This window comes from Ruditapes philippinarum, unplaced genomic scaffold, assembly GCF_026571515.1.
Source record: "Ruditapes philippinarum isolate M1 unplaced genomic scaffold, ASM2657151v2 ctg244_1_1_1_1, whole genome shotgun sequence".
In the NCBI taxonomy this organism is placed as follows: domain Eukaryota; kingdom Metazoa; phylum Mollusca; class Bivalvia; order Venerida; family Veneridae; genus Ruditapes; species Ruditapes philippinarum.
Window position 1 is genome coordinate 410,205 of NW_026852350.1, and position 23,358 is coordinate 433,562.

At 30.1% G+C, this 23,358-nt stretch overlaps 1 protein-coding gene across 2 annotated transcripts in view; it reads right to left on the reverse strand.

Moving 5' to 3' along the window:
- The window catches only part of LOC132757815 (filamin-A-like), a 152,523-nt gene that overhangs the window by 79,880 nt on the left and 49,285 nt on the right, over positions 1–23,358 (reverse strand). Inside the window, exon 1 of one of the 2 annotated variants that reach the window (XM_060749259.1) lies at positions 12,786–13,095. The exons of the other annotated variant lie outside the window; for it this stretch is intronic. Within the exon in view, the coding sequence (XP_060605242.1) occupies positions 12,786–12,833 (48 nt within the window). The 5' untranslated portion in view covers positions 12,834–13,095. Of the gene's footprint in view, positions 1–12,785; positions 13,096–23,358 lie in introns of those variants that run through there. 2 annotated transcript variants of the gene reach the window in all.

Sequence of the window (23,358 nt, forward strand, 5' to 3'; positions counted from 1 at the left end):
AAGGTTCCCTTTGTGGTATTTACAAACGCCAGTAATTACTGTTTAAATATACAATTTATTCCTTATGAATGGACACCTGAACTTCCTGTCTGAAGCATCTACTTATGATCATAAAACCCGAAGATAATCAAAATATTCAATAAACTAGAAAATCGGTACAGAACCCCTTATTCTTTGCGTAGTACTAAGCCTCACATTATGAAAAGAATATAACAATTACTGACCGATTTTTACAGCTTTAATGTGATAGAAGTTTTATTGAATTTAATATCATTATTTCATTACAAGGAAAGAAACACAAATATAGTACTATTTAAGACTTGTTTTAAATATGATGATTCTTATATTCGAATTGATGTTCCTCTGCAAATACTTTTGCATTGATTTTCCTCTGCAAATACCTTTGCATTGATTTCTCAATGCACTGTAAACAGATTGCTCTACATCCTGTATCAGTGACGCCCTCTATTGTGCATTGTCCAGTTATCTAAACACAGCTTACTGAACATGTGTTCTGATTATCCTCGTGCACCTTGCATTGCCTGATTTACTGATTGCACTAATCGCAAAGAATGTTCGTTAATTTGTAGTAACATCTGCATTAAGTGTATGCACTTATTTTCTAAGATTAACATATCCTCGCTTTAACATTTCGTTTTCAGTAATTTTCAGTAATTGTTATAATTTTTTATAAGGATTCAGCATAGATAGATATTTTTTCAAAAGTGTCTCCGAACAAACGTAAAAATGCAGTTTACTGGGATAAACAACGAATTAAGGGTTACAATTAGTTGTAACTGGGAGTAACAAAGTTCTATTTTCTCCTAAGAAGTTACATAAGAAGGTACAGTCAGTCACGGAAAACCGACCAAAACTTTTCTATTTCATAATACATAAATTACAAAAAAAAAAACATTATAATATAGTTTTTTTCTCTAAAAATATTAGAATGTTTCACTTTAGGGATTACTGAACATTAATTAACACTAAGAGGGTAACGTTTGCTTTTGATTTTGCTTTTGGTCTTTCAGAATAATTGTTTGTGTCAATTCTTTCATAAACATAATAACGAAAAATGACAGACATTTAACAAAATGTTTGTTTTTGCTGTGACGAAAATATATAGTTTTTATAAGAAGAAGAAGAAGAAGAAGAAGAAGAAGAAGAAGAAAATATTATGTTGTCATTTAAACCTTAATTGATAGCTGTAGTAAGCATATATCTTTTTATACCTTTGGTGCCGTGTGCTATGTGGCAAACTCGCATAAAACTAGCTTCTACATTGCCAATACACATGCCTCACATTCATGCGCATTCAGCTATTCTAATGGTATGGCGGAGTGATACCAGCTTCTGTTGATATATGTGTGATGATGAATTTATGACGTCATATGAAAAAGCCGAATTATACATTGTTGCAGTATAATCGGGAAGTATGAGAGCATATACCCTTCATTATCCATTAAGGAACAATGAAGCTAACAAATACTAGTATGTTCTAAGACAAAACTAGTTTGCTTAAATACTTTTGCGACATCATTTTGTTGTTGTTGTTGATGATGATAATGATGATGTTGTTTGTAGATTTTGAACGGTTCTATATTAGTTTAGTTTAAACATATTTTATTTCTCAGAAAATATATACATGTCACAATTTACATTAACAGAGAGCAATTCAAATATTGAATAACAGTTCTATATTGTTTATTGACAAAGTAAGGATGTTAACTTGAACAATTACTCGCATAAAGGAGCCCAGCAGGTTCTTAAGAAAATAAATTACAGGAAGATTTTCTATGTTTATGTGATAATAGATTCGAGATTTTGATGTTTGACATGCATACAAAGAATTACTAGAATATTTGAGAAGATAACATTATCATCCGTGCAGATATTTCTAATATAGTTGTTTGTGGTTGTCATAGTTAAATTAGTCATTTTACTGCAATAACTGAAACTGATTTTGCTAGGTTATTGTTGGTCATTTTGATTTGAAAGACAAAAATATTCTAAAGTTTTGTAAATGATATCACGGCTTGTTAAATAATTTTTAAAAAATGGAATTTCACCTTGATGACACAATTTCTTTTGTACTTTTGTAAACCGAAATAAACCGTTAAGTGCTGTTTTACCCTTGTATATACTTTCTTAATTAGAAAACAACTTCTTGGTAATATGAAAATCAAAGAAACCGTATCGAGAACACATTTGAATGCACCGTTTCCTATAACATATAACAATTCATCAAGTATTTCAATGGTAAAACAAATTTAGGAAAAGAAATTTCTATGTCGTTTGGGAAAACAAATAAGAAATTTCGTTTATTTGTATAAACAAGTAAACATTACATCAAAGAAAACTCATTGAATAAACAAGAAACGTGCATAACAGTATATTGGCCTACATCTCACCTAAAATTATTCAGTAGTCAAACAATGGGAAGTAAGCATGCAAATGCTTTTTGAACAGGTATTATCCCAATAGTAAGACTAGTCTTTCTTTGTTGTTAATAAATATCAAGGAAGTCTAACCCGAACAGGAAACTTATTTATTATATACTTATAAATGAAATATTGAGAAATATTGATGAAATAAATTGTGTATTTTCAATTTTTGTATTTTCACTGTAAAAAATTCATTTTTCACTGCAGTGAAACATATTTTCCGTATTTTCACTGGTGTCTCGCCGGACTACTTTCTTTTAAATTCTGCCAGTACACAAAATTTAAGGGAAAGTCATTCAAATTTTATCGCAAAAAAAGAGAAAAATGTATATAATAAACAGAAAATTCAAGTTTTTTCTATAAATACATGATTTATTTTCATCTTGTGGCATGAAAATTACCATATTTCACTCGTGGCTACCGCCACTCATGAAATATTTATTTTCATACCACTCGATGAAAATAAATCATGTATTTATAGAAAAAACTTGAATATCCTCTATGTATTTTTTTTATTTTGTAAAGGGAAGGAAGCTAATAACATTTCAAACTAACTATACTAAATTTTTAAAATCCCGTTGCTCGCTTTTTGCAATAAAACTATTACATTTCTACTTTTATTTTGCATGCTCGATGCAAAATTACTACAAAACGTTACCGATTTTTCAGAAACTGAAAAACGTTTTGGCAAATATTTTTTACACTTGTTCAACTAAATATTAATCAAATTATCTTATTTGACTTAAATGATATTTGAAAGCATTAACCAAATATTGAACCAGACTGGTGATTTACAGATACTGTTTTCATGAATTTACATTCTACATACTTATAAGTTTAAAGCTAATAGAGCTATATCTTATGAAATATTTCTTATATATTTTATCAACAGTAAAATTGTATTGATTATATATTAATCTTATGGTAAATTTACAAAAAGTTGTGACATATTATGTCTCTGTTAACACATATGAATATTATTCTTAAACAGTATAAATATTCCAGAACAAAATATTATACTGCTATTTTAAAAAGACTTTTACCGTTTAGCAATAATTTCATGCATGCGTCATGCGCTTCTAAGACAATATACCTCAATTTTTCTTTCATACAAGCATTTTGGAAGTATTTGTTGTTATAATTCAAACACTTTTTGTTTTGCATATATACATGTATAGGTTTATTATGATACAAAGAAAATTATATTATTTTATAAAACATCTAAAATGAAATTAACACTTTGATAATCTATCAGTAACACGTTAATCAGATAGTTCTGTGCTATATACACCATATTATGATATATTGAACTGGTTGAATAAACAAAATCATACAAAATCTTAACAAGCATTTCATACAAACTAAATGTAAACACAAAGGAGGAAAAAAAGTAGATCAAATACGATATCGTAGACATCTAGTTCATATAGAAATTGAATTGAGGAGTTTTGCTAAAATAGATTTACAATAACACAACTTGACCTCTCGATGTTTTTGTTTCTTTTCTTATTTTAACAATCTAATTTCACTTTCATGAAAAGGAAACTGATACATAGCATTAGAATAAACATCTGTACTCATAATGTTTGGCTAGTAATAGATATATAAATGTATAATATTTACTTCTATTTCGTCTGAGGGTTAATACATCTATTGTGTTACAAAGCAGGCTTTTGCTTTGGTGTGCATATAAACAAATAGGTGGCATATCTAAGTGCTTTTGTTACTGTCTGCCAGATTTCTAGAGAAGAGTATTCCTGATCTAAGAGTATCGAGATATGTAAAGATAAATCTGACTTTTTTGCTAGGTAACACTTGTATATGCCCATCGGTATTTCCTGAATAAACATTGTTATAGTGAAATGTTATTTTATACGTACAGAAAAAACTCCTACAAATTTCTGTTATTTGTACTAAAGGAGACTGCTGTTAAAGGAAATAACAGAAATAAACTAAGTTTAAATAACAATTACAATTGTATATTCTTAATAATTGTTAACCTTACAAAAAGTGTGCATGTGCAGAGCAAATTTAATGTCAAATTTAGACGTAATATTGCATTCTTAACACAGTGAATGATGTATAGTTTTAACATTCAAGATCAAAAAGGAAAGGCAGCGTCTAATGAATGCAACCCCCACACGACCCAGCAACAAGAACCAGCGGCAAGGAGCCCAGGAGGACCACAAACAAAAACAGGACAGGGCGCAAGGCAGAGCATAGACAGGATAATCACTTAAATGATACTGAAAGAAATAATAGTAAACAACAAAGAAATTAAACCGTTTTGTGGTTGTCTGAAAACTAGTGCTGTCGAGAATCTTCTGTTTCTTTTTAGATAAATGTAATAAAACATGATTTTGGCATGCCTTGATATCAATATATCTTCTCTCATGTCATTGTAATAAAAAATGTTGTCAATTATATATGATAGCTATAATTAATGTCTTCTTTTAAAATACACTTGTATATGGAACTGCATCAGATTTTGATATTAAATAACTTCTGTGTAATCACATGTAATGCTATTATCCCGTTACCTTTAATTTCTTAACTAGACTTGTCCCGCTTTCATTCTTGGGTAAAAATAAAACAAGTTGTGGTCAGCCAACAGTATAGAGCTTGGTCAGACTGCACAATTCCAGCAAGCGAAATGCTAAGTAAAGGAATCTGTATGTAATATCCTTACGAGGGGTTCATACCATTTAACATTATACAGTTATTTTATGGGTATCGGCTCTGGCAACAGTTCCAAATGGCACCCCTTATACCTTGGGGGCAACAGTTTTGACTGTTCCACAAGCACCCAAGAAATAACTGTTTCATTACCTGATGCTTTGCAATCAAACTAATATATATATTGCAACAATATACTTATAACATTTTCAATTCTTAACTGTTTACAACTGAATCCTACAGACGTTTGATTTTCTAAAATTATCTAGTGACTGTACATTGAGCTGACCGACTTAAGATTACCGGATAGTGGCGGACGGCGTTAACAGAAATACCCGATGACAGGGGTGAAACAGTTAAAAAAGTTGACTGGTCAACAGTTCATTTCATCACTGCGCATGCACGGGACTTCAGCGATTCCATTGTTGTAAATAAGGAATTAGTATTTATAGGAGGCATTAGGTAATAATATCATTTAAAGGGTTATTGCTTAATTTTTAAAGCCAAAATCAGCAGAAATTCCATTATAAGATTATTTCCTGAAATACTGTTTGTTTTTCTTTGGTAAGACGAGAGAGGTAGTTTGTAAGGGGCATGAAGTGCAAATCTAGAATAGAAAGTACAGGTGTTAAACAGCAACAGTTTCTTGGCAAAGCCAATTTCTAGGTAATTTAAATTGTTTCTATAATGACTGGATGAAAATAAATATTCGGATTAAAGAACTGATTTAAATGCATCAGAGACGTTGGAACTGAAAAGGTGGTCTAAGCCTATTAATTTATGTTGACATAAAGTAATTAAAGTGCTCAGGGTGCATCCTTGATTCTTCTGCATGACAAGTGGTTCGTGAAATACTACGATCGAGGTGGTAACTATGAACACAAATGTGTGCTGCTTTCCCCTTTAACATACTTCTTCAGTTGAAAAAAGGAAAAATGAACACATCAGCGGATGTTTCGAAATTCCAAATTTCATTATTTTTCATGTTTAAATGTTAGATTCTGCTAAAGCCGGTGCTAGGGGACATGAACGGTAACTTGCACTTTCTAATACCGTCCATGAACAGGCTCAATTAAACCGAAACTGCAACATTTTAAATTTTGTCGTTTTAGGCGTTCTTTAGGGATTCCGTTTTCTCTATTTTGCTAACTGAACGAATCTATGTTACTGTTGAGACAACTTTGTATGAATATGAAAACATTTTTCCCACTTTGGTCGATATTATTCATGAAAGTCATTATAAGCGTGCCTTGTGTTTCCTGACAATACCTTGGCAATATTCAACTACAACCTGTAATTATCTTGAAAAAAAAAGAATAGTTATTCTTATGCATAGAGAATATATATTAAGTATGGCAGACATTATCTTTGTAAGAAAGCAGTACACGTGAAAGTTATGCTGTTTTATCAGTGAAAGCATGAATAGGAGTATGGTTTTTAGGATGTTTTATCCTTGAACAGATCTTAATTGTAAATACAAGTTGCCACTATAATAGCATAAAAACCAGATCAAATCCAACCTTGAAAATGACATTGAAAAAAAAGAGAAATATTTGCTGCAATATTTTGCATATCAGGCTTATCAGTGTTGATATGTTTTTCTGGTCCTTCGGGATAATTAATTCCGTCACTTTTAAGTAAAATTGAGTACCGCTTAAGCCGGTGTTAGCGGGCTTGATGGATGTTGCACTTCTTCATTATCCCTCATGTACAGACTCAATCAAACCAAGTCTACAATTTTCATGTAATTTTGTTGTGATTTATGTTTCAGAGGTATCACTCTTTCTCCTGATCATTATATTGCCTTGCAAGTAACAAGAAAAGCTCGGTGGGAAACTTGAAAAGAATGCGTTAAATGTTTACATTTTACTTTACTGTCTTTACTTTGTTTACATAGTACAATTTTGATGAATTGTGGTAATATGGTGGTTTCCAAAAATAATGCTCACAGTCTAAACTTACTTCAATAGTGTTTGTTTGTGTCTGTCTGTTCGGTATATATATATCACAGTTTGCAAACGGATGGAATGTCGAATAATTCGCTTACAAATTTATTATTAAATTAAGTTATTCATTGCTGGCCTTGTTATGGATTTCCTACCTGTTTTGTAGCAAAATATAACTTTTTATTTCCTATCTATATTATACAGACGAAATTTTATTGTATAGTTACTCACATATAATCATTTTATTTCTTACATAACCCATGTCAAACAGTAATATCCTTCCGGGCTGTCAAATACTTTTGTAAATTGGAAAAGAAGCCTTGATTGCTTTTTGAGTAGCGCTAACTACACAATCTTGGCATTGTTCGGCAATGTTTAAAATGTAGTCAAGGTCAAAACAAAGTTACATCTGAAGAGATTTTATATAAAGTATGCGAGATACAGATATCACCGAAGATCAAAGAAGATGAAAAACATTTACCGTATATTGTCTTCATCTTAAAATCATAGTTGAATTATTCTATAAATAAACTTAAATGAACGTTTATCTTTTCTTGACATTACAGAAAACTAAATGCTATTCGAAAGGATATCAGGTCAAACTCAGGTTTGTTATAGACTTTGTGTTGTTATATTATAGTTTGATCAATAGTTCTTTATTTTTTGTTCAAGTTTGAACAAAGGTAAAACCGGTGCTATAGGGTGTGTGATAAAATTCCATAAGTGAATTAATTAGTATATTAATTCGAGATGGCTTATGCATTCGAATTTGCAATTTTCTCTTCTTTGTTTAGTTCCATTGCTCTAGCGGAAACTCCCCATTTCTAAAATGTTTGCAGTATACCATAACGATAATATTGAAAATAATAATAAAGTGGTTCTCAAGACTTAACTATAGTAATGTGATTTTTTTTCAACTTAACTAAAACAGTCTTATTTCTCATCAGGAAATTAGTACTTCCGGTTTACTGCAGACTATCGAGGTATTGTAACCGTTCATTATTCACAAGATGACCAAAAATGAGAAGAAAGTATGCATATTGAAGAATCAGTCAGTGAGTTATGAATTACCGCCAAACAGGGACCAATCCAACCCAATGGTACACGCGTTTAAACGCAACTTTGCCGCTAGAAAGAATAGGGAAAATGACTTCAATTTCGCCGTTTTGGGCTTTCTTAAGGGATTCCTTTTTTCTGTCTTTCAATAAAAATGACAACAAAAACATAAGTTTGACATAACATGACTTTGTGTTATTGAAAATATTATTTGTTTTAACCAATGTATAGTTTTGCTAAAAAGAGTATTTTAGCAGCATAGAATTAATATAAAAATCTAAAAGTTGTTTTTTACGTCATCAAGACACTTTCGTTTTGTTACACTGTGTACATATTTGTTGGCCTAGACTATTATGCATTGACGGCCTGATTTCATTCGTGCTGCTAATATTTTACATATAAATAATTATTAGCACACACTTTTAACTTGAAATACATATAGCAGACACATATATTTAATAATCTCTAAGGAAAACAACGTTTCTATAAACAAGGTGGATCTGTTGTTAACTTGGGAAACGTTATCTTTATTAGAAAACAGCTAAACAACATATGGTATATTCATTCATAGGATTCAGAGATGGGGGAAAAGGTTGATAGTGGGTAAGCAGCAGCTATAGTGTTTGTGATTAAGAGGCAGCATGTATAATTCGTAGGTTCATTGGGTGTTTTTTTTCAAACAATTTAAAAACAGATTACTGGTTTTCACATTCCTTTGTAATAAGTCAATGATCTCCTTTTTTATATCAATAAGCAATACTATTTAATTTGTATAAAAATAAAAAAATAATAACTTATGCTTTTTAATGTTGTTCATGACTTTTTTAATCACAAAATAACTATTTTAAAGCTCAACAATACGGGAAATTCAACGGAATGATAAATACACGTTTTAAACCCATTCTTTTGAATTTTACAATGAATTGAATATAATCACTGACTTGATTTATGTTTAATCTAAAATTGATGTTGTTATTATCTTTCTAAACATGAGACAAAAGAAATATATATATTTAATACTGTTTTGTATATGATTCGTTGATATAAACATTTGAATAAGTTTACAGATTTGAATTTGTTTCGTTTCTTTGAACAGTATTGCTCCACTTTGACAAAATAATTAGTTTGACTAAATTTGCAATATGTAAATGATAATTTAAACATATATTACGTGCAGTATCATGACGTTATCTTTTAAATGTAACGACATCAGGGTAAAAAAGACCAAACAAGTAAATATGAACGAATTGACTTAAAAGGTATTTTTAAAAAATGTTTCGTATGAACCTCTTTCAATGTTATAACAATTGCTTTGTTTATATGTTCTGTTTGTTTGTTGATTTTGTTGTTGATGTTGTTGTTGCTGCTGCTGTTTTTTCCATTCCTTTTTCTTTTATGTTAATTTATTTGTTTATTGTTTGTTTGTTTGTTTGTTTGTTTGTTTGTTTGTTTGTTTCCTGTTCGGTTACAAAATGTCAATGATAAAGATCAATGAAAAACTATTGTATCTAGGTTATTGTTTCTTATTTTTCTTGTTTCTTAGATACGACACAGATATGTTGAACTTTTTTACATACATGTAAACAGGCTGTAAGCACATTTTGTAACCCTAAATAAGCTAAAACGAGCTGATGTATACGCATGAATTGAAAATCTACTAATTGCAAGAAAAATAAGCAAAGGTATCATAATTCCATCACATCATAAAAATTGTTTCTGCAGGGAGGTATATATATAAATCAGTCGAAACTACTGTTATTGTAATACAAAAAAGTCAAGGAATACTCCCTGATGAGACATAAAGCTACAATGTGATAAACAGAAATGATACTGAATTGATTTCGCGTTAATTTTAAGGTAATGGTCTTGTAATGATGTTCGTAATAGCATATAATGACATAATGTATTGTTGATATTCGGGTATTCACCTGTAATAAATTACATAATATTTTTAACTTTAATGTCATCGAACCTTTTTTGGTTTGCTTCTATTTATACATTCAATGATAGTGTTGAGCCATTTGACAGTCAGGCAACATCAGAAGTACATTTTTGTTACTGCTATTTCTCTGACCACCTATTTTAGATACAAAGTTTGTGCGATTTATTACTTACGTCATTTTATGATGTTATAGCATATAATTATATTGATTTCTTGTGACCCATAAAAGTCAAGTCACAAATATATTAGATACTTAATACAACAGCAATTAACGCAATTTAACAACATGTCTGTCTATCTGTCTGTCTGATTTTTCTGCTTTATTGCATGCTATGGATAAGTAATTTGATAAACGACAATGTCATTTATTAGTTTAAATTGCAGCAGATAATATGACTCTGGTATATAGCCTGGATCTTGTTACTGAATGAATATATTTACGTCATTCAAAACGTCATCATGATAGGTATAAAAGTTATAAATCGTTTAGATGTTATCAAATATGATACATGTATTTTATATATTTCGAAATGAATATGACTATATTTAGAGCTAAATTGATACACAGTTGATATGATAGCAATACTGCACGACGCATCAATTTATATAATTCGATACATGACATATCCCACGTCAGAAAAATGACATATAACACGCACCAAGTTGTCAATGGCCAGTTAGTATTATATCATAACCTTATCTATGACGTTCAAAACCATTTGCTATGTAGACACATTAATAAATAACTTCCTATTGTTTCAGACTAATGGGTTTCATTACTAGGTAATGGAGATAATTGTTGTAACAATAGATTGTTATGTTAATAATATCCACTCAAAAACAATAACCACCTGTTATATCTTGGCCAATGGATAATCGCTTTGACCTTATACTGGCATATTTGCGTCGGGTAAAGCAGTGTACAAAGGAAGAACCTCTTTGCAGATACAAGGATGAATAAATTGTTGTATTTGATTATTGTCTGTAAAACCCTTGACTTGCTGAATTTATGCAAAAGATTTGTCCTGTCGTGAATTCGGAAAGGATTTACGAATCAAAACAAAAAAGTGAGCTACTGACCGTATAGAGCCTTGCCGGACTATACGGATGTCTATGCTGGTTTGGCTGTATACGGGTAGTTTAGGGTTATCACTTTTGGTTTCAGCAGAATAAGTTATAAGCATTGCAGTTATTTGAAATAAGTTATTGATAAGATTTGTTACTATACCGAAATACACCAAGGGTTTTTAAGTATTTTTAAAAACGCTTAAAATAGAACTCATATGGAAATAATCAGATCCGGTTCCAGTCAAGTGCATGTTTACTCGTTTGCTTATTTATAGTTCTTAATCGTTATCGTCTGTAACAGCTCAATAGAGATTATGATAATCCTTTTTAAAGTTTGCCGATTCAAAATAAATCTTATCTTTACTCGCTATGATCAATTTTTGTGACATTATTTCAACAAATTTACGTCTGACTGAGTGAAGTGAAGCAGCTGGGGGAATTTTCACTTTTCTTTAGATAAAGGACGGCATTGAGGGAAACAAATAGAGTGCAAAGACAAAACACAAGATAACCTAGCATTGTAATATAAAAATGAAGCACAATAAAGTTGAACAAATTTATATATACCGTTACCAAATTCAAAGCGAAGAAAATGATCGAAGGTATGAATGTTTGGATAAAGACTACTATTTTCGGCTTTTGTATGACATTTAAATGTTCCTTTATAGCCCGTACTAGAGAGTGAGTGGGGTGAGGAATGAGGTATATGCCATTTATGTACAACCTACTTATGCAAAGAAGGCAAGATTAGCGTGATGTGTTCAAATTTGACTGTTTCATAGTTGAAATAGCAATTGTATAGTCTTTCTATATTTACAACTGAATGTTTTGGCGGGAAAGATGGAAATACCGTTTTATACATAGAAACACCTCTTTGTAACCTGAATGAAATGTTTTGTTAACAGAACGACGTTTTTGTAACCAGAAATACCATTTTGTGAAAGGAAAACATGAAACCAGATAGTTCTCTTTGTAAAACTGCAGCTGAACGAGGTGATACTTCAAATAAAATTTAATATTCTTTAACATTCTTATGAAACTAAATACATTAAAAAGAACATTGTTATCATATAACTTCATGAAATCGTGTACATGTAGTTTGTGTTATCATTTTTAGAACACAGAGTTAACAATGATTTTTGAATAACCCGTTTATTTTTACTTGACCTTAATTCAGCTTATGCTTCAAATACTGAATAATTGTTTTTATGCATGTATAATTTATAACAAATATTTTGTCAAACTTAATACCAAATGAACAAATAATTGTACAAATTAAGTATGCATATTTCTGGAGCAAAATACAAAGGCAACCTTATAATTATGTAAAACGAACTAATCAAATGATAAATACACATGAACATCTTTTTGCCAACAATGTGCAAAAGATGCCACTAAACAACCCCACTTTATTGTACATTTTATAGAATTGAGCTTAAAATGTGCCATAGAAAAATATGTTGAAAAAACATGATAATGTTATTAAAGTTTATATCAAAGCTGATATCAAAGTTATTTAATTGTTTTATAGTTTTGCTTATTTTAGAATCGCAGTGCAAATCGAAACATTTAATGTATGCCATAAATTTTCTTGAACAAATTTCTAGGAAATACATGTATGATATTCTTATATATGTATCTTACAATAAATACCTTTTGTGAAGTCTCCTGGCCAGCGTCTCTCATGAACCTGTGTGCCATTTTTCCCTTTTCCGGTAAAATCCAACAATTAAAATGTTTATAATTATTGTTTTTTATTTAAAACGTATGGTCCCTAGTCCAAGGGCCTGATCAACCCGTGAGATGAATACAACTGGCTGGTGATTTCGTTCCCCCTGGTGGCAGACGACCTTCAGAATGTCAGCGTTCCTATCGCAAAGGCTGCTGGGAGGACTAATAACTTTCACTATCTTTTTATATTCCGCGTGCCAATTGTCATTTGAGCCTTGATTATACAGAGTAATTATAACAGCTTCAGAGCTTACACTGCAAGGTAAGAGGTGGGGAGATATTCACAATCTAAAACATTTTACCTGGAAAATTATCCCCGCATGGAGACTCATATCTATGAGAATCTCTCGAGTTTATAAGCCCTAATTGGCTGATTATTAACTGCCAATTTGTCTTTAATTGCATCATTAGGTGGCAAATAAATAATTCTAGTTAAGAACTGTCAAATATTTTTTATAAAAATTAAAAAAAAAATGAAAAAGTTTAAATTTGATCTGCATATTTCTTTGATAAATTTGCTCAGCAGGGTGTTTAAAGATAAGCATACTCTATCAAAGATTATTGCAAATATTTCACCAGTGATGAATCTAGTTTGAAAATTCAACATACATAAGAAATATATATTATTTTGCAAGGTATTTTTGCTAAATTGGTAAAAATGTAAAATATCTGTTTTATGAATACAACGTGTCATTAATGAGGTTCGCAGACTTTGAACTCTGTTTTACAGCCTCGTGACCTAGCTAGTATGCGAAACAATATCGTATTATACATGTTAACTTTTGCACGATAAAACAATGTATATACTTCACCATTTACAAGCACATATCGTACGAAGGAAGCATAGAAAATACGACCGAAAGTTACTTTTCAACAACAACAACAAGAAAAAAATACGTCATAAGTAGATCAAGAGTTTAAATTAAAGACTTTTTCAATCTGATATTGTTTTATTCTAGAAACACATTTAAAACAGAAGGTTAACAGCCGCACGCTGAACTCGCGCATTTTATCTGGTATACAAACAAGATCTACATACATGTATCTCGTAACGTATCATTCAAAAGTCGGTAAAGATGTGGTTAAAATCATTTTTATAAAGGAAATACACGCTAATGAAGAATTATTTTAATAACATATTTTCAAGTTTATGAAACTATATTTTCAAGCTTAGTTGTTCAAAAGCTATTTTGATTATTAAATGTTAAATTTACTGATTATATTTTATTTTAGTGTAATCACGAATCAGTGGTGTAATATATAAATCTATATAGACTAAAAATGAAGGAGTTCAATCGAAATCCTTTAGACTGCTAAAAATAAAGGTGATAAGATACAAATAATTAAGGGTTCAATGAAGGTCTAATAAAAATGTCAATTAAGGCCTTATAGAATACTATTAATGAAGAGTTCAATTAAGGTCTTAGAGAATACTAGTAACGAATACTTTAGGACTTGAAGAATGCTGATTATGAAGTGTTAGATTAAGGTCTTAGCGATTATTAACAATAAAGGGTTTTAATTAATGTGAATGAGAATAATTGAGGGTTCAATTTCTGTCTAGAAGAATGCCAATATTAAAGAGTTCAATTAAGGTCTAAGAGAGTACTAATAATGAATGGTTCAATCTAGGTCTGAACGAATGCTAAATATAAAGGGTATAGTTAAAGCTGCATGCCTCCAGATGACCCAAAATATTTCAAGAAAATTAAACTTGGAAAATCATACTAAAACTTTGAGAAAAGTAAACAAATTAAAGATTCAAGTGATAATTTATATCTAATGTGCAATTAATGACTGTATTTTGTAGTATTTATAACCATATTTCTACTGCGTTACTAACGCAGTAGGGGCTAGTTATGCATATTTTGACCTCTTTTTGGTAATTTACGTGGATTTTAAGTGCCGATTGTAATGTGTCAAGCACTTTCTTTGTTCATTTCACAATATTTTACCTTTAAATACATTTTCAAAATTTTCATGAAAATAAGGATGAATCTGGAGGCGTGCTGCTTTAAGGTCTAGAAAAACGCTAAAAATGAAGGTTCAATTTAGTTCTTAGAGAACTGTGTGATTCTTCCATGATAACCGCCGTATGAATACATCTGCAGATGTTTGTAAATTAAAAACTTTTACCATTTCATGTTTAAATGTTGAATTCTGCTTAAGCCGGTGCTAGGGGGCTCAATCAAACCGAGCCTGCAACATTTTAAGTTCTGCTGTTTTGGGCTTTCTATAGGGATTCTTATTTTCTCTATTCTAGAGTGTGCTTATACGGATTACTTACTTCAAATCCTACCTAATCTTTATTTTAAAGAGCTCGATTAAGATCATATGAAATACAAATAGTGTGGATAGTATAATATGATGTTAATACAATCTTTAGTTCCTGGACTGAAATATCTCAGGCGAGAGATATATTTGTTTTCCCAGTCTCTGGAGTTCTACTGAGATACCTTTATCATAAATTGATGGTATTAGCAAAAAATGAGGGAATGTGTGCAGCTATAAACAATACAATCTGGAAATGCTTTTACATTCACTTCCACCAATTCAAGTATAAATTTTTATTGTGACGCTGACATTGCGAAGAAATAGGCTTTGCACAAGTCGGGATTACCTAGATAATATGACAATTGCTTTGGTATGCGTTATACACAATAACTCGACAAGCGGTTGAAAATAAACACCGTGCTTTATTACACTGTTGATGGATTTATTGTTTGAGTAACCCACAAGTTTAAATGATTTATGCATTAACTAATCCTTAATGAACAAGCATTGTTTGTTTTTCCAGCAAAATAAACAATTGTATTTAGGAAAGAGTAGTAATAAAACAGTTGTTAACACGTTAGTATTTTTGTGTTATTAGGAAGAATCTCAGGAACTAAATTAAGCAGTAAATCAACGATATATGCTTTCATGTAATATGCTAAATAATTATATAATATCTTGTATAAAGCTCATAGACTTCACGCTAACTCAGCTGCATATGAAATGCTATTTTGTTAAACATATCTAAACTTTTTGTGAAGATACATTGTTGCAGTTCCAAATGTTGATGTCAACCTGGGATTTCAATGTACGACATACGTTTTTTTTTCAAAAGCTTTAACTATATATTGAAAATATTAAGATAAAGGTAATGTGCTTCTTCTTAAATCTTTATTCAATTGATTTACAATACATGTATATTAAATTAAATTAGAATTATGTTTCAAAATGATTCAAATCGTTTCTCTTCTATATCATTGTTGATCTAATGTAGAAAATATTATGTTTATTTCCAAACATTTAAAATGTAATACCGTTTTTACAGCTTATACGAACTATTTACAGCTGTCCATCAACGCAAAATTTGCAGATGTCCGTCAACCAAAAATTTGCACATGTCCAACGCAAACTTTACAGATGTCCATCAACGCAAAATTTACAGATGTCCATCAACACAATATTTACAATTATTCATCAGTTTTACATCAAATTACAATTGTCATAAAAAGATTTTTGCAAGAGAAAAGCATTTAACAGTTTCGTTAGATACAAAAACCAAACAAGCACATTTTATCATTTTCCAATTTAGATATGTAAAATAAAACCAATGAAACTTGTAAAGATAATACAGAATTTATCAGGCGATTATAACAGGTGATATTAATTGCGTTCTGAGATAGGATAGGTCACTAAAACAAATATTAGATCTAGTTTGAGATTTTGGTTCTTAATATAACATGTAAAAATAAATAATTATATAATGCTGCTGTGATAATTGAGTACAGTTTATATACATAACCTATCGTTTTGTCTTGTTATCTCTTCAAATGCAGATTAATTTCATTCCTAAACAAACTTAATGGAGTTTCATAATTGTCATAAGTCTCCACTTTCCAACAAAACATGTATTATGAGATTATTATACATTGTTTAGTACAATACTGAATTATATTCAACGAATACATAGCTCTTTATTTCACATCTTCATTTTTATTACTATTTTCACAGAACTTTGCTACTTCAAATTCAATATCGATTCGATATGGACTTTTGGAGTACGATGTTAAATGGAGTATGATATGCTTTTGATATATACTGTTTGGACCCTGGAAATGAAAACGATGAATATGAGATGAACTTTTTGGGACCTGAAGCAGAATTGATGAGATTAGATCCAATAATGATATTTTGGAAAACCACGTTGTACACATGCTTAAAGTTTATTGCATATATTTTATAAGGTGTGAAATAAATATGTTTTTAATCTGTTTACTGTACATTATATTAATACTGTACATGCAAAAATATTTAATGACGAAATGGAATAACCCTTATAACCCTTAAAAGGGCATAAAAGAATTGTTCTTAAACGTTGTTTTTGTTGTTGCTGCTGCTGCTGTAATGATTTTATACCGCCTTCACGATTCACTCACTAAAGTCATTTTTACTGATAATTGCAATATTCACTGACTTTGCTTAATTTACTCAGAGAGTGGAGTACTATACTGCATGCCACCAACGACGTCTCTCACTGTCGGATTGTTTAACAAAAATAAAGTAATTGACTTGATTTGGTAGACACACACAATAGAAGGTACTACTGCTTTTTGATTAGCGAAAAACGGAACATAAATAAAAACAATTAATGTAATTGCTTTTATCATTTCTATGTTTCAATGCATATGACCTTGCTCAAAACGTACTTATTATCTAGTTCCTTAACATTATCTAAACGATGCTAATTGAAAACATAACAAATACTGCCACATTTTCTTTTATGGAATTCGACATATTATGTAAACATAGAATACAGTAGACTAGACTCAGCCATTGGCAATTAATATTTGTCGATATAAAATGCATAGAAGTAGAGAATGTTCTAAACAATTTGCTGACATACCATTTAGTCTTCCACGTGTATGATTTTATTCATGGATTATAATATACAATCTTATGAAAGGGGCTCCACTGCATTTTTTATTTTGACATGGCAGGACTTGAAAATTCTTTTCGAGATTAATGCTCCTTTTGATGTTAGTAGGTCTAGACCAATAATTTGGGAGCACAATATCAGATTATTTGCACGCTCTGACTTTTATTATTTGATTATTTGCAATTCCTTCTTTTTTTAGTACGCCAGTTGGACTATTCAAGAAATTCAAATTTTATGTTTTAGGCTTTTGGACCTCATTTGAGTTCCTTTAAGAAACAACATAAAGTTATCAATTATTTAAATGAGAATGCACTGACAATATACACGCTTTCTCATTAAGAAAAAAAGGGAAATAGTCAAAGAGTCAAAGACATAAATGGAGTCTTATTCGAAATAAGTTACTTCTGAAAAAGTCGTTTCCTAGCATAAAACGGTGAATGTATATTACAATGTGCAATGATTTTTACTCAAATTGACAGTAATTGGACGCCCGTTATTGCAAGTGATATATTGTTTGCCAAATTCTGCCATTATTGTCACCTTTTATAATCAGATAAACGTAGAACCAACCTTATCTAAACATCATCAGTTATCTTGAACAGAAATGCAAAGAGTTGTAGCTTCATATCACAATCAAACTGTTAGTAGAATGTCGTATATAAGTCGTCAAATTAGCTCTTTTGCACGAGGGAGAACTGGGTGGATAAAAAAGTTAACCCTAGGAAATCGCTATCTTGATGTAGCGGAGTTTGTTAGTGCAGTGGCTTTGTCAATTGTTTCTTTTATATATAAATATATAAATACAAAGAGGATATTGAATGAATGTTGTTTCAATACTGAATTGACGTGTTGAATATAAGAGTTATATTATTTTATTCAACGTGTTCAATTAATTTTGTATTAAACATATCCTAATTTTCACATATACACAATGAGATCTGTTTGCATTAAAATATAATCATTTTCATTAAAGTTAGATGTGATTAATGTGATTAAATACGATAAGTCATTCTGATCCAAATATAGAGTAAAAGCAAAGGTATATTTGCTTAAAATATTCAGATGATAAGCTGGCATTGCGTACTAAAATACTATGTGTTAAAATGATAAATAACAGTACAAAAAATGTGTTTTGTATAACACCAACAAAAGCATTAATATTGGCAATATAGCATTTTTAACATCTAAAAATCATGTGTGTCAATGAACGTTTACTACTAAACTGTTTTACAGCATATACAAGTCACGTGATCTATTCTGTAAAAAATCATTAACATTCTAAGAGACTAGGCAACTTCCTACTGTCTTCTTGGTTTTTATCTTTTATATACTGATGCATAATATATCCCAGTTTATAACGTGTGATTAAAATAGAACCAAAATTGTGTTATTATACAAATTATCATTAATGTCTGAATAGAGGAATTTATAAACTCTGTTCAATTGAGTTTACAGATAAGAAAAGATACATTGAAAAATCACAAATGCACCTTACATCGGCTAAAGCAGTAATTAGTCCTCAATACTATGATAATTAGAGTCATTGATGCCGATATTTAAAAAGATATAAAAAAATTGTGAGCCTCTGTGACAGAGTAATAAAGGTCCAAAACAGCATTTGCAATTAGTAGTTATTTTGATTATTGTTTTGTGTCTTGTGAAGAAGTTATCCGGCCTACTTAGGAGGAATTAGTGATTCTACCCTCTCCTTTAAGGATCTAGGACAACAGAGAAATTGATTATAGCATGGGTCAAATATATTACACATAACAAAAACTATATATATATATGATAATGATCAAAAACCCAACTTAGGAAAGCTTTATATCTCAAAAGTTGGTTTCCAAACAAACACTAATGCAAGGTTTATAATCAAATATTTCCTACAGCATATACACTTGAGTTACAGATTCCATGCAAACTTTAGCCGTTCATAAAACAATATCAACCTATTTGATTTTTCTGTTATGTATTCAATTTATATCAACGATCATATAATTAGCATTGGTACAATTTGTGAGAAATGTGTAACATGCTCAGAATTATCTTGCCAGTATGAAAACTGTTTATCTAAAAACAACAACAGTAAAACATTCTACAGCATAAATGCTTGTTGCCTTGAACAGTTGCTTTTCTTTTGCTTGATGTCTTATATATGGAAATATTTTTGTAATATAAGAGCAATTTGCAAAATTGTTGTAGAAGCCGATGCTTCAGAGCTGTTTTTACCTTCAGTTTTGATAATATATTTTTGCCAACAAACAGCATTCTAAATTTTCTTAATCATCAGATAACGTGTTTATATTCTCAATGTAGATTAAAAAAAATAAAGCAGTTATTCAGGAAATCATAGGTTAAAGGGATGGCAAAATATCACAGTTTCTTTTCGTAGGACCATTGTAAAACTGTCGATACTTATTATTTAAGTTTTTTAGCGTTAATTAACAGCGACACTCTTCCATCATTATAATTCCAAGCTAGTGAGCACATTTATTTTTTCTGACCGGACTCTACACAGTCCGCTTCGGTATTAATAAAGAAATCCTTTAAACATTTAATGGATTGTTCCAAACTAATCAAACACATTAAACAAATACCAAACAGCGTAAATGTTGCTGATCAGTGTTGTAATTAACACATGATTTGTCTTCGCAAGGTTTGCATATACATAAAATGGAGGAAAACGGAATATCTTAAGAACGCCCAAAGCGGCAAAAATTGAAATTCTTGCCGGCTGTGTTTTACGGAGCCTCTTCATAGATGGTAGTGGTAACTACAGGCAGCCGTTCATGCCCCGCTAGCACCGGTTGAAACAGAATTCAAATTTTCAATCTATTTTTTCAAAAATCTGTTGTTACTAGACTACAACATGAAAATAAATATGATTTTTTAGCAAACCTACATCGTTGGAATAGCAACATAATTATTTATCATTTTATCAAACGCACATCTCCTGCATATTTATTATGATATGATGTTGTGATCCAAGCAAACAGTTTTTTTATTTTGTATATTTATCAATCACATAGAAGATTTAGTTAATTAAATATGTTTCAAGCATCTAGTATCAGCAAATGTTTAGAAATATATTGCCGACGACTCAAAAAGCAGATATCATGTAAAGTAACACTACTTTTACACAACCATCGCATTTAAGGTAAAGTTTTATTTCAGAAATTAATTACAATGAATATCCAACCATTTATTTTCTGCACTGTATAGACCACATTATAAAAATACACTGTATATAATGTTAGCTTTTATATGTTTTAGCTAATCATAACTATGTCTTGGAGCTAAACATGTGTAAGGAAATCTCGTGCAGAAAATATCAGTTGGAGAGAGCTATTACTGTATCAAAGTTTCGCATCAAAGAAAATAATTAATCTATATATTTTGTGTTAATTTAATTAGCAGAGGAATGCTGCATAAATATACTAGAATAGTTTTTTCATGTACCGTTGTTTCATCACACGCACCCCTCCTTAATATTTATTTTGATGTTGTAATCTAATAACAACAGGTTTAAGTAGGCACTATGTACGTGCCAAGTTCTATTTTAATTGTTTTTATATGTTTGTATTGCTTCTTCTAAAACTATATCGGATTTCAACAAAGCTTTATTCATGATGAGTTTACTATTTGTAAATATTTATTTAAAAAGGATGATATAATGATATAATGTAGTGATGTTTTGTTTTGTAAACACATTATTTGATTATTATCTGCAGTAATGTAATTTTAATGAGATACATCCAGCAAACCTCATCTTTGGCATATTACAACAAAATCATTTGATAAAAATAGAAAGCGATTTTGTTTTGTTGTTCGCTGTGTGTGTGTATTGGGGGTAGTGGGCGTTAGGGGGCGTTCTAATTATAATGTTGTAAAGATGTGACATTTTATTATATTTACTTAATTTTACAGATATTAAATTGCCACATCACCTTTGTTCTTTTCTCTGGAGAAAGCAAAATAGTTTCAGTTCTAAAGAATCTTTAGATACAAACAAAAAGGACGACACATATAATGTTATGCATAACATTGTTGGACAAATATATGGCAAAAATATGTACAACAAAGAAACTGAGGGTCTGGTACATATTCAATATTTATCTCCCAAAAGGTATTATAAATCTTTCATGACCATTTATATATATCTCAATGCGAATAACTATGTCAAAAAGTATTTTAGTATTGTGTTTGTTTGAGAGGCGTATGAGAATAGTATCTATATATTTGCGTGCATACATACTTCATAACTTTGTAAATGCTCATATACATTCATAGACCACCCGCAACTATAATATTTACTCAGAACATCAGTTTATTGTACTTGAAAAAATGCATTTTAAATCAACTTCACACAAAACAAAAACATTAAGTTACTAATGCGAAATGTCAAGAAATTATTCAAGCATTATTTTCTTTGCTGAAATCAGGAAACATAGTTGACTTTTTATCTCATATTTTATAAGCATTCATTAGGGTGGCTTAATCTTTTGGTGGAACAAATGTTGCATTTAATGGAAATTGTTTTTGCTATTGTCAAACCGTTGAATTTGCAGGTTTTTTATGTTCTTTATATTTTAGGAAAAGTCATAAGTGTTGGTTAATTAAAATTATAAATTTTGGCATAACACACGTTACAAACTAACAACAAAAACAACAAAATAAAATATTATTTCTAACATATAACAGTTTTGATATTTGTGTGACCAATCAATAGGAGATATATATGTGCTCAAATTTAGGTTTCAGTTAAACCTGTATGAGTCCAGATGGATGAAAAACAATCCGACTTTTAGAAAAACAAATGAAGCGTTAAAGAAATATAAAAAATATTCTAAAAAATGTGCAAAGTTTTGAAGATTTTTTGTTTGGTCCTAAATAAAACAGAGACAACATGCGAGAGCAATGAAATTAAACCAAATAGTTGATAATAAGACACTCGGTTTATCTGCGATTCAGTCTCTTTATATGATATCTTCCTACAAAACTACGACCATCCTCAATTCAAACTTTCAAGATTTGTAAGTCATGTAATAGTGTTATCTTATAATCGTATTATGGCTCAAACTAAATGATATTACATTAGTTTAAGTAAAACAACTAAATCTGTATACAAACATTTACTGAATTAAACACTTGAAATGTTCAATCAGATGAAAATTATTTTCTTATTCATGTTTACAAATGTTTGGTGTTGACATTGATAGAGTAAGCTATGCTTATCATATGAAAGCGTAAAACCTTTACTTTAAACATAAGTGTTAGGAAATAGTTAAATTACAGCAATTTTCTATGAAAAAAAACAACAAAAACAATATTTTCTTAAGATCAAAGAATAAAAATAGATCAAATTCAACGACATCGGTTTTTCTCTTTCAATTTTACATTTCTATAATTTGTATGCAAACTTTCAGTATACAAACTTCAGAACATTCTAAGTTCCGCTTGAATAGTTCAAATGATGAGGTATAAAATTATGGGGAAAAAACTTCCAAAATTCACAAAACAGCCGTCGAAGAATTAAGCTATGGATTTATATAAGAAAATATAGTTCTC